The sequence below is a fragment of the Podarcis bocagei genome, assembly GCF_964188305.1.
Source record: "Podarcis bocagei genome assembly, chromosome: 1".
In the NCBI taxonomy this organism is placed as follows: domain Eukaryota; kingdom Metazoa; phylum Chordata; class Lepidosauria; order Squamata; family Lacertidae; genus Podarcis; species Podarcis bocagei.
In genome coordinates, this window is record NC_138125.1 from 85,665,852 (window position 1) to 85,679,062 (window position 13,211).

Here is a 13,211-nt window from a genome sequence, read left to right on the forward strand (position 1 = left end):
AGGGGACTGAAAAGCACTCTCCTAATGCTACTCTCTGGACTCAGTCCTGAAAGTAGGATTGGAACCAGTGTACAGTAATAGAGTGTCCCCAATTCCCATTCCCCAGAGTTGGTCCAGGAGGATGCCATGGTCGATAGTATCAAAAGTCAACAAGAGATTGAGAAGTAGGAGCAAGGTCGTAGTCTCCCTGTCCTCCTCTCCGCACAGGTCATCCATCAAGGTGACCAACAAAGTACTTCTTATGTTCTTATTCTCTCCTTTCCAAAGTGTATCAGCTTGTTTATGTGCATGTGTGAAAATACATTCTGTCTTTCTATCTTGCATTCCCTGAGATTTTGATAGCACCAGTTCTATTAGAAAACAAAATGTGTTGTCTTCAAGCTAGTTTTATTGTGTGTTAAAAGGTGGGGGCATTAAAAAATAGGACCCCAAGTTCCTTCCCCAATTTACACGCAATCATAAAAGAGGTTTGAGACAACAGAATAAAACCAGAGATGAGTATTGTTTCACCAGTACATCCAATAATGAGTCTGCATTCACTTTGTGTGTATGTTCTTTTTTCTTCTCAGAAGACATCATACATGTGTAGATGGCTGATAGTAATCAGACAATGATGTATGACTTCATTCTTTTGGGGTTCACCGATCGTAGAGAACTGAAGTTTCCATTCTTCATGCTGTTTTTATTTGTTTATATTATGACCCTGCTGTTGAATCTGGGAATGATCACATTAATCAGGATGGATTCGCAACTCCACACTCCCATGTACTTCTTTCTCAGCAGCTTATCCTTTGTGGACATTTGTTATTCCTCCAATGTCACACCTCGGATGTTGGCAAATTTAGTAGCAGACTACCAAGTCATTTCCCTCACTGGATGTGTGATACAGTGTGACCTCTTCATTGCACTGAGTCTCACTGAATCCTTCATCCTGGCCGTCATGGCATATGATAGGTATGTTGCCATCTGCAACCCACTGCTCTATACCACAAAAATGTCCCGGAAGGTTTGCATGTGGCTGGTGGCAGTTCCCTCTGCATATGCTTTCCTAGATGCCACGATACAGACCATATTCACCTTCCGCCTGACCTTCTGTGGCTCCCATGTCATCAACCACTTTTACTGTGCTGACCCACCTCTCATGAAACTGTCCTGCTCTGACACCCACGTCAAACTGACCTTGATGTTACTCTCTGCCAGTTTTAACCTCATCAGCTCCCTCATTGTTATTCTAATCTCCTACGTTTTCATTCTCTTCACTATCCTGAAAATTAAAAATGCTGGGGCGAGATACAAAGCTTTCTCCACATGTGGCTTCCACCTGACAGCTGTCACTATCTATTATGGGACACTCTTTGTCATGTACATCAGGCGTCCTTCTAGTGTGTCCCTAGAACAGGGGAAAATAGTTTCTGTGTTCTATGTGGTGGTGATTCCCATGCTGAATCCATTGATCTACAGCCTAAGGAACAAGGAGGTCAAAGGTGCCCTGAAGAGATTAATGCAGAGGAAAGTATTATTGCATTAGATGTCTATTCATTCACTTGCTATGAACCAAAAAATGAAGAAATAAGGAGGTTGTCTCCACAGTATGTCCAAGTAGAAGGGAAATTAAATTTTAAAGCTTATGAATGTGTGAAGTTTATTATATGCTAGATGTATTATTGCATATTGCTGTTTGGTTTCTTCGGTCCTTTACAAAATTTCTAATTCCCATTTAGTTATTGGTTTTTATCTCCAGAAGATACTGACAATATGACCAAAGTTTAGCTTAGTACCTCAAAATCCTAAGGAATCACCAGCATTTAATTCTCAAATTCACCCGTTCTTTGATTTATCCTTCTTGGGAATTTTCAGTTTTCTTCTCAGGTTTTCTTCTTTATCAGTTGTGGAGCCATCAGGATGCAGCACTGTACTCAACATTTATTACAACTTTGAGGTAAATGTATTGTTATTGTTTTGGGGGTCAGTTTTGGTGATATTAGTTGGTCCTTCTCAGACCTGCCATTCTTTGTGAGGTTAGAATCTACAAGAGGAAACCTGGTGAACCAGTCAAACTAGTTACTTTTTTAAGGTAATGGCCTTGGCTGGCCTTATAAGCATTGCAAAATTTTTGCTAAGAAAAGATATGTTGCCATAGTGACAAATGAAGATGTGTCCAGGAGCAGATAGACTTTCCCCTTCTCACCTGGCTGGATGCCATCCAATCCAAGGAAGGAGCACAATAGGCTAGGGGAATTAATGTTGGTTGGTGAAGCTGGAGACACTGAGGCTTGCCTTGCTCTGTGCTGGACCCAAAGTTATGGCTTCCTGGGAACCTAATGGGGAGGCAAAATCTTTCTACCAGCTCCATCTGGTACGTAGGCTGAGATCCTACCTGCCCACAGATTGTCTCGCCAGAGTGGTGCATGCTCTAGTTATCTCTCGCTTGGACTACTGCAATGCGCTCCATGTGGGGCTACCTTTGAAGGTGACCCGGAAACTATAACTAATCCAGAATGCGGCAGCTAGACTGGTGACTGGGAGTGGCCACCGAGACCATATAACACTGGTCCTGAAAGACCTACATTGGCTCCCAGTACGTTTCCGAGCACAATTCAAAGTGTTGGTGGTGACCTTTAAAGCCCTAAATGGCTTCGGCCCAGTATACCTGAAGGAGCTTCTCCACCTCTATCGTTCAGCCCGGACACTGAGGTCCAGCATCGAGGGCCTTCTGGTGGTTCCCTCACTGCAAGAAGCCAAGTTACAGGGAACCAGATAGAGGGCCTTCTTGGTAGTAGCACCCACCCTTTGGAATGCCCTACCATCAGATGTCAGGGAAATAAACAACTATCTGACTTTTAGAAGACATCTGAAGGCAGCCCTGTTTAGGGAAGTTTTTAATGTTTGATGTTTTATTCTGTTTTTAATATTCTGTTGGGAGCCACCCAGAGTGGCTGGGGAAACCCAGCCAGATGGGCAGGGTATAAATAAATTTATTATTCTTATTCTTATTCTTATTCTTATTCTTAGCTTTGAACCTTTCCATCCTATGCACAGGTTATATACTTGTGTAAATAAAACCATATATCCTAAATATGCTACAGTCTCTACTAACTTTCTTTCCAGGGAAATTGAGCTCTCTACTGCAACTGTATTTAATATCTCCTCTAGTCTCTTAAAGTTATTATTTTACATTTTCATGACTCCCCTTTTTATTTTCCAAATTTTAATCCATTTGACATAACTGAAAAGCAGCTGGTTACTTTAGATGTCAAATTCCTGATGGAGAGAAATGCCTCATTACAATAAGGATGATCTGTACATGAAAACAGAATCTTCACACAGATTGCCTTTTAGAATTGGATCCTGCGTATGCAAAGGGCACTACGTGGCTAATAAAATCCCACATCCTACATTCAAAGATAAAAGCATCACTTGAAGATGGAAATCTCCAGAAAAATCTCCAGGAAATGGGAAATGCATTTTCATAGTGTACACTTCCTTGGATTATCTCTTGCTGGCAGTGGACTAACCAGAAAGAGATTACAGAAACCCTTAAGGTGGACTTTTGCAAAGATAAAACAAGTCAGGCACAAAGCTTTCCCAAACACAATACTAAGGACAACCTCTCCAAGCTTTCTGAAGATTTCCATCTTGATATACAGTGGTACCTCGGCTTAAGAACTTAATTTGTTCTGGCGGTCTGTTCTTAACCTGAAACTGTTCTTAACCTGAAGCACCACTTTAGCTAATGGGGCCTCCTGCTGCCACTGTGCCGCCTCTGGACGATTTCTGTTCTCATTCTGAAGCAAAGTTCTTAACCCAAGGTACTATTTCTGGGTTAGCGGAGTCTGTAACCTGAAGCGTATGTAACATGAAGCGTATGCAACCCGAGGTACCACTGTAGTCCATGATAGGATGGTATAGAAATAATTCTATAAACAAATAAATGGATTTTTAAATGGAAATGCTACATATGTTATGTCTGGTCACATGATTTATTTTTGCAACCAGTAAACCTATTGTTGTTTCCGATTTTACTGGGCTCAGCTGATCATCGTGAACTCCTATAAGTTATTAAGGAAGAGCTTCCAGAATGAAAGAAGGATATCAAGGAATGCCTAAGAAAAGGGAGGGAAATTCTGGAAACTGAATTACGTTTCTGAATGAATACTATTATTGGAGACGTGTGGCTTTTGCCTTTATGTTACTGAGACCTTCAGCTCCAGATGATAGTTTACCAGCCTAAGACTGGGCTCAAGTTGGCAATAACTGAATGATTTATATGGCTTGAGTCCTTGGTCTAAGGCATTTAATCGAGCAGGAGGAGATTCAACCAAAAATGTGGTGATTTAGAATTGATTAATCTTTTTAAAATAATATACTTTTCAAAAATAAATACATTGCCAAAAGAGACCCACCAACTAAATAACTGTAGGATTTGACAGAGTACCAGCTATGCCATTGCCATGAGATATACACTGATGGTACACTGATGAATTCACCAGTGGAGTCAATATAGCTCCACTGTATATATTTATATATTTCGTGGTTTTATATTCTGATTTTGTTATGTGAACTGCCCTGAGACCTTTGGGTATAGGGTGGTATATAAATTCAATAAAATAAATAAATAAATCTGTACACTGCCCTTTATCCAAAGATCACAGTGGTTCAAAACATAAAAATACAAAGTGGGAACACAAAATACATAATAATAATAATAATAATAATAATAATAATAATAATAATAATCCCAAACCAATAACCCCACTTCTAAAAGCACATTTAAAAGGTCACAGGATGTTAATCAGTCAAAGGTCTGGTTGTAGAGGAATGTTTTCGCTTGTCGCCTAAAGATATGTAATGAAGATGCCAGGCGGGCCTCCCTGGGGAGAGCATGCCACAAAAGGGAGCCACTGAAGAAAAGGCCTGTTCTTGTGTTGCCATCCTCTGGACCTCTCTGGAAACGACCATCCAAGTAGTACCAGAACCACTGCAAAATGGTGCTACTCACCCCTAACTCGGACAGCTGCTCCAGAAGTATACCATGGTCAAAGGTATTGAAAGCCACTGAGAGGTGAAGGACAACTGACAGGGACACAATTCCCCTGTCTCTCTCCTGACAGAAGTCATAATCCAGGGTAACCAAAGCAGTTTCTGTGTCAGAACTGGGCCTAAACCCTTATTGAAATGGATTTCATTTCAAAAGAAATGATCGAAATGTATTAAAATGTACACTTTAAGATAAAATATATTTAGAGGCACACATTTGACTGAACATTTTCTCGCAGATTTTCAAGAAGAAATATATTAGCAAATTAATGGGGAAAGGGAATTAAATGACATTTTGAGTGAGCACATGTGGAAGTGACATGGACCAGAAAGAGATTGATTTATCTATCCATCCCTACATTGAGGCTCTTCCGTCTTATCTCCTGTGTTGCTTTCTAGCATCACCTCCTTTTGGCCACTCCAAGCATACACACAACACATTCCATTCTTGGCTTGAATAAAATACATTAGGAAGAATGTCCTAAATATCCATCAGCGGACAACAACAATTCTCTCTGTTGTTCTCTTCAGAGCATCTTTCACCTCCTTGTTTCTCAGGCTATAGATCAGAGGATTGAGCATAGGAATCACCAGTGTGTAGAAAACGGAAGCTATTTTATCCGTTGCTAGAGAGTGGTTTGTACTAGGTTGCAAATACATAAAGATCAGAGTGCCATAGAAGATGGTGACAGCAGTCAAGTGAGAAGCACACGTGGAGAAGGCTTTGAGTCGTCCCTGAGCAGAGCTGATTCTCAGAATGGCTGAGAGGATAAACGTATAAGAGATGAGAACAATGAGAAGGGAGCACAGCATATCAAAACCAGCAAAAGCGTAGATCAGTATCTGCTTGGTGCTGGTGTCAGAGCAAGAAAGGGCTAACAGTGGAAGGTCATCACAGTAGAAATGGTTGATCACATTAGCAGAGCAGAAAGACAAACGAAATGTAACTATGGTGTGGAACAAGGCAACACAGAAGCTGTATGCATAAGGGCCAGCTGCCAGCTGGATGCAGACTCTCTGGGACATGATGATCCGATAAAGCAGTGGATTGCAGATGGCCACGTAACGGTCATATGCCATCACCGCCAGGAGAAAGCACTCTGTGATCATGAAAGTAAGGAAGCAGACCAACTGTGCTGCGCATGAATAGTACGAGATGGTTTTCTTAGCTGCTAAGAAGTTTGCCAGCATCTTAGGGGCAATGACAGAGGAATAGCAGAGGTCAACAAAAGCCAAGTGGCTGAGGAAGAAGTACATGGGGTTATGGAGGTGGCTATCAGTCCGGATTAGAAGGATAATCCCAAGATTCCCCATCACAGTGATAACGTAGATCAGGAGGAAGATGACAAAGAGGGGGACTTGTAGGTCCGAGCGGTCGGTGAGTCCAAACAGAATGAACTCCTTCACTGTGGTCACGGTGTGATTGGCATCTGCCATTTATTCCGCATCAGATCATCTGGTTAAACAGGGCATGATTAAATCAGGGGAGAATTTCACTTATCTCTGGCAGGCAGAAAACATACAGTAGTGTTATCTCAGCATATGTGGATGATAATTTTTTCTGGTATAAAAAAATACTGCCTTGTTCCTGTAGGTGTTCCGTTTTCAGTTCTGATGTGATAAACATTGTCATGCAATCACAATGTCACCGCCACCTGAAATTATTGTTTGAGATACGTTATGTGTTTCTGATCTGCATAACCACCACCACACCAATCCTAAGAGTTTGCCTGGGTTCAGAAAGCATTTCTTGACTTTCTTACCAGATAAACCCTATGACGGGTAGCTTAAACTCTGTCTCCTTATAGGTTTTTTTGTCATTTGGGGTCAGGAAGGCAATAGAAATGCGGCCCATTTTGATACATTTCTGTATTTTCTCCTTAGAATAAGGTGTGTAATATATCCATTGTACACAGCAGGGAAATATTCAAATGTAAATACACCATACAGCAAAAGTGATCAGGGTGGAGGAGTGGTAGCACTTGCCTAACCTTCTGTGACTGGTGTTGCTGTGGGTTACTGGGAGAGGTGAGGTGGTGGGGAGGTTGGTGTGGTACAAACACAGCTATGAAGCCAATCTGATACTCCTGTTGGAGGATTTATATCTTGGTAACCTCTCCTTCCCAGTAAGCTGCACTGATGTCAGTGTTGAGAGGTCATGTAAGCGCCACCCCTCCTCCCCACCAACCATCATGGTCATACAGGTACACTGAAGAGACTAAATTGGTTGCAGCAACCTTTTGAGTGCACAGGTGACAAAACTGGACGTGCTGCTACATAAAGTGTGAAATGGTCCGTAGCAGCACCTTATTCTTGCCCGCAGGGCAGCTTTTTCAAACTGCCTTTCTAACAAAGCTGATAACACATGAACGCCACCTCCCAATCAGGTTTTTGCTTGAATCATAACACACCTGACACTTTTATGAAGAATCTCTAGGCAAGTAGATCCTCGGCCATATTGTTAGGGGATGCTTGGGGAATTTCGTCTTTTGTGACTTGCTCTGAATTTCTTAGACTGGATAATTTTTGCACTTCTCTGAATTTTGCAACACTGCTCTCTGCAATGTATCGAATGTATCAAAGTACATTTAGAAACACGCACGCACGCACGCGCGCGCGCACACACACACACACACAGAGAGAGAGAGAGAGAGAGAGAGAGAGAGAGAGAATACATATAAAAATACACACCAACACATATATAAATGCATTTTTGTGTGGAGTTTTTTTTAAAAAGAAATGGCTGATTAATGAGGACCTATGGAACAGATTTATGGATGACACAAATGAAAAACAGACTGGTTCTTCCATCTCCATATATATCATACTTCTATTCTTATTTCCTGGACAAATCCCATTTCTCACCATAAGGGTTGCTATTCCACCGTCCGCTGCTCAATGTCTGAAGGATGTATCTCTCTGTATCTATACATTAAAAATGTATCTATCTACATATACGAAGATGTTAAATACTAAGATCTCATATAAAGAAATGCACATTCACTCCCAAAGTGCCAGAAGAAATATAGTTATGAACTAAGCGATACTTTGCACTTGTCACTCTTCCTGCAGAGAGGTAAAATTCACCCTTCCTGGAAGAAAGGTGAGCAAAGTTGTGGCTGAAGAATGTGACAGTGTCCATTTTTTGCCACCACTAACCATGCTGAGGCACTTCTGCATTGATTGCTTCCCCATCTCATGGATAAAAATATGCTCTCCTCCAGTGTTCTTCATTCACAACAGGATACACATTTTTTTAAACATGGAAATTATCCCCTTGTAGAACAATGCTGATTTAGTTCTTGGTTAAAGTAGCCAGCTGCCCAACCTACCAGAGTGTTCATTTCCTTGTTCTTTTATGCACTCTGAATGGGTCCCCCTGACTGCTTCCAAGCTCTTTATGTGTGTATCTGTCCCTCTAGCATTCTGCCTCATATTCCGCCTGTAGGAGTTTTGATCCTTAGGGATATCTCCAAATGAGCTGCTGAGATAAACATGTGCCATGTAATCATGCTTCTTTGCATGATGGAATCCTCTTCTTACCAACTGGTAAGTGCAGAATTCAACCCTGCATGGTATTGCTCCTTCCCAAGGAGTTTCTCTTAAGGGCAGGTGCTTGTGAACGAGCAACACTGAGCTCAATGGAATGTTTTGCTTATCAGATGGTAAGTGCAGGATTCAACCCTGCATTTTGCACTCACAAACATGCAGGACCTTTCATTCAGTCAGGAGAGGGGGGAAAGAGATGCAGCTTATCCCCCCCCCCCCGCCCAACCATATGTTTACTTAGGTTTTTAAAAACCCTAAGTACAGGGCCATCTTTAGCATATGCGCCACCAGGGTGCAAAGATCCACCCAGCGCCCCCAAATCTAGTTTAGTCTCCCCCAAAGTAACCTTTATTGAGCTTTTTTTGGGAGGGGGGAGCCAAAGTTGTTGACCTTGTGGGGGAGGGTGAGCTCAAAGTTATTGAACTTTTTTTGGGAGGGGGGAAATGCTCACCTATAACAACCTTTTCACTGCTGCCAATCAAGAGAGACCAGTATACAGTAGGCATACATTTGGTGCCCCCCAGAATTAGATGCCTGGGTGCCCCATACCCCTTGCACCCCCTTAAAGACAGCCCTCCCTAAGTAGCCCTGCCCCTGAATCAGAGGCACCAGCTTGCAAGGCCAGTGTTGCATGGGTGACATACGTGTGATGTCAAGAGGTCAGGGTGGAACCAAACATGGTGACCATGCTGCTTCAGTGGCTGGTGCCTTCTTATCCACTTCCTCTTGGTACCACCACTGATGGGAGGCTGCTTCAACCCTTCTTCCCCTCTGCAACAGCAGCAGGAGGAGAATGAGTCAACCGCTGGAGTTGTGCAACACTCATCTACATGCTCTACCTCTGCACTTTTTGGACATTGGAGGAAGCCCCCTCTCCCAAAATATAGGGAGGGCAAAAGGGCTCAGCCCCCAGGAGCTGGCACCGCTGCCTTTAATTGATCAGGGACCAGATTTTGGGTGGATGACCCTTTGGCAGGTCTGCCAAATCCAGGGAATCTAGATTAAGGCCCTGGTACAGTTTCAGAGTTTGTGTGAGTCTGTGCACAGTCCTAATAAATGGCTGCAATAAATATATTATAAAATGTGACTTGTCGTTCTATTTTGAAACAAGACAAGGCTAGGTAGGAATGTTTGGTCCTAAGTGCTATCTGTGATTTTTTTGTACATACAATGAATGGTTTGAACATATTTTTTTTATATTGCTGAGTATTATAACATTTAAATTAAAAAGAGATGCTGCTTTATAATGATTCAGAGCAGCAATCCAGCAGCCCCCTTTTAAGATTCCGAGAAAACTTTGGAGATTCTGTGGTTTAAACAATGAGACAGAACCAGGAAAGCAAAGTGCACCAATGGGGAGTAGAAAACAGCAGCCATTTTGGACTACCAGAATTCCTATAGAGCAGTGTTTCCCAAACTTGGGTCTCCAGCTGTTGTTGGGCTACATCTCCCATCATCCCTAGCTAGCAGGACCAGTGGTCAGGGATGATGGGAATTGTAGTCAAAAAACAGCTGGAGAGCCAAGTTTGGGAAACACTGCTGTAGAGCTTGGTGTCCAAATAACTCATTCATCAATCACAGCTCTGACTGCACACATGGATTAAAAACATTGAAAGGCAGGAGCAGCCTGGTGACTTATTTCATAGAAATTGCTTAGAAAGTTGCATGTACATTCTAGAAGGTCTTGGTATTTACAGTGGTACCTCGGTTTTTGAACATAATCCGTTCTGGAAGACCGTTCGAGTTCTGAAATGTTCAAAAACCGAGGACTCAACAGCCGACAGCTAGGCCTCTGGATCTTGTAGTCAGCGGAGGCTGCGTGGCATGTTCAACTTCTGAGGTGTGTTCGAAAACTGAAGCATTTACTTCTGGGTTTATGGCATTCGTAAACTGAAATGTTTGTCAACAGAGACATTAAAAAACCGAGGTACCACTGTACTTTTTATTTTTTTTTAAAAAAAGCTTAGACTCTAGGCCCCTTGCAAGTCTGGACCCTGATGTGATGGCACCATTATAATCTCTCTCTCTCTCTCGATGTCATGGGGAATTTTCCCAAGGCTCAGGTGAAATTGATGAGTTTAGTCAGCTGCAGACACCCAAGTTCGGAGGCAGATAGACTAATCCTGAGCCATCCACACCTAGTGTGACTTTCTCTGCTCTGCAGCAAGAGACATAAAGGTGATTGAGAGCCTATAGGGAATCCTCACAAGAGAATGAATAAATACTCTGTGCGCTCCTCATCCAAGCTCAACCCTCTGAATGCTGCTGAGGCTCCATTCCATAGGTGAGCTACTAAAGTATGAAAATGGTGTTCAGGAGACAAGTCCTAGGAATCTCTGGTTGTTGTTGTTGTTGTCATCTGCAATTCATTGAGTACTTTAAAATAGATATTAGTGGTAGACAGAATGGTGCTGAGAGTTTAGGATTTTGCTCATTTGCTACAATTAAAAATGCTGCAATCCATAGCTGATTGTGCTTTTGGATGCTCAAATACATATCTTGCATAGATTGGAATTCCTATTAACTTCCGTGTGGGTGGAAGGGAGCCAATTTGTGTGTTCTGAGGAATATGTGAGTGGATCAGGTTTTTTTCACTGAAAACAAAGAGAGAAGTAATTTGGTAGGGAAGATAGCATTATACAGGCACCAGAGTTTCCACATTTGGAAAAGATTACAGGAGGGCACTAAGTTAAAATCTACCTTCAAAAGGTGTTTTCATGCAAAATGTGTAGGATTTTAAAAATTAGTAGCACTTTAAAAAGGTAAAGGGACCCCTGACCATTAGGTCCAGTCATGACTGACTCTGGGGTTGCGGCGCTCATCTCGCTTTATTGGCCGAGGGAGCCGGCGTACAGTTTCTGGGTCATGTGGCCAGCATGACTAAGCTGCTTCTGGCGAACCAGAGCAGCCCACGGAAACACCGTTTACCTTCCCGCCGGAGCGGTACCTATTTATCTACTTGCACTTTGACATGCTTTCGAACTGCTATGTGGGCAGGAGCAGGGACCAAGCAACGGGAGCTCACCCCATCGCGGGGATTCGAACCGACAACCTTCTGATTGGCAAGTCCTAGGCTCTGTGATAGTAGCACTTTATCTCCAAGTAAAATAAAACATGAAATATTTACAGGCCTCAGAAGTAAATAACATTGAGTCTAGTGTGGCTTACCCCTGAATAAATGGGCGTCTCCTGAAAATAGAACATTCTGTAATTTGAAGGGAATTCTGAAATATCTCCTCCTGAATTTAAAAAGGGTGTAGTTCCACAAATCTCCCTCTTGCACATCATTTGCTCCTAATGACCATATGCAACTGGCAGGATTAAGGAGATGGAAATTGTCTGACCCCTCCTCCCATCTTCTTCGCGCTCTCAAAATAGATAGTAGATACTCAGCCTTTTTCTTTCTTTCTGTCCCAGCAGCTAATCTATAATAAAAAACATGTCTGTGTGGAATCATTCAAGCACCACTGAGTTTATTCTCCTGGGAATCACAAGCCGAATGGAGCTGAAACTGCCCCTCTTCTTTCTGTTCCTTCTGATCTACATTGTCACCCTGGTGGGGAACATAGGGATGATCTTGCTCATCGGGAAAGACCCTCGCCTCCACACCCCCATGTACTTCTTTCTCAGTAACTTGGCTTTTGTGGATGTCAACTATTCCTCAGCCATCACACCCAACATGTTAGTCACTCTCTTGGCAGAGAACAAACGCATTGGGGTCATTGGATGTGCAACTCAGATGTTTATGTTTGTTATATGTGGGAGTTCTGAATGCCTCTTGTTGGCAGTGATGGCATACGACCGATATGTGGCTATCTGCAAGCCACTGCGTTACCCCATCATAATGTCAGGGAAAAGGTGCATGTGGCTAGTAGCTGGTTCCTATTTCCTTGGCAATTCTTATGCAGTTCTACATACAGTGTTTACCTTCACTCTGTCCTTTTGTGGGCCAAATGTGATCAACCATTATTACTGCGACATTCCCCCACTGCTACAGCTTTCTTGTTCAGATACGCACACCAATGAAACAGTGATATTTGCACAGGTTAGCATAAATTGCGTCGGCACGACAGCAATCATCTTGCTCTCCTATGCCTGTATCTTGGCCACCATTTTGAAGATCCATTCTTCTGAGAGCAGGCGCAAGGCCTTTTCCACCTGCACATCCCATCTGACGGTTGTCAGCTTATTCTACGGGGCAATTTTCTTCATGTATCTGAGACCCAGCTCCACGTACGCACTAGAGCAAGACAAAGTGGCCTCGCTATTCTACACGGTGGTGATGCCCATGCTGAATCCCCTCATCTACAGCCTGAGAAACAAGGAGGTTAAGGATGCATTTTGGAGACTGCTTGGGAAGACACTGCCATTGTAAAGGACAATTATGGAATAACAAACCAATATAATAATGAACAGGATATTCAACTTTCATTCTGTTTACTAATATTCATTATGCCTTTCAGTTTATTATTGTTGCTGTATTTCTATTTTAAGGGCTTGTTCTAATGGTGGTGCAAGTAGAAGAAACCTTCCCAAACCAATGTTTATCATTTATTTATTTATTAGATTTATATACTGCTCTTCATTAAAAGATCTCAGGGCAGTTCACAAAATGTTCACCTCCC

At 42.5% G+C, this 13,211-nt stretch overlaps 1 protein-coding gene across 1 annotated transcript; it reads left to right on the top strand.

The window, feature by feature from the left end:
* Positions 1-589: 589 nt before the first annotated feature.
* On the top strand, positions 590-12,961 carry LOC308592948 (olfactory receptor 5M5-like; the record flags this gene model as incomplete). The annotated part of the gene is made up of 2 exons (XM_081205041.1): positions 590-1,513; positions 12,023-12,961. The coding sequence occupies 2 exons, from the start codon at positions 590-592 to the stop codon at positions 12,959-12,961; spliced, it is 1,863 nt and encodes a 620-aa protein (XP_081061167.1).
* Between the last annotated feature and the right edge of the window lie 250 nt (positions 12,962-13,211).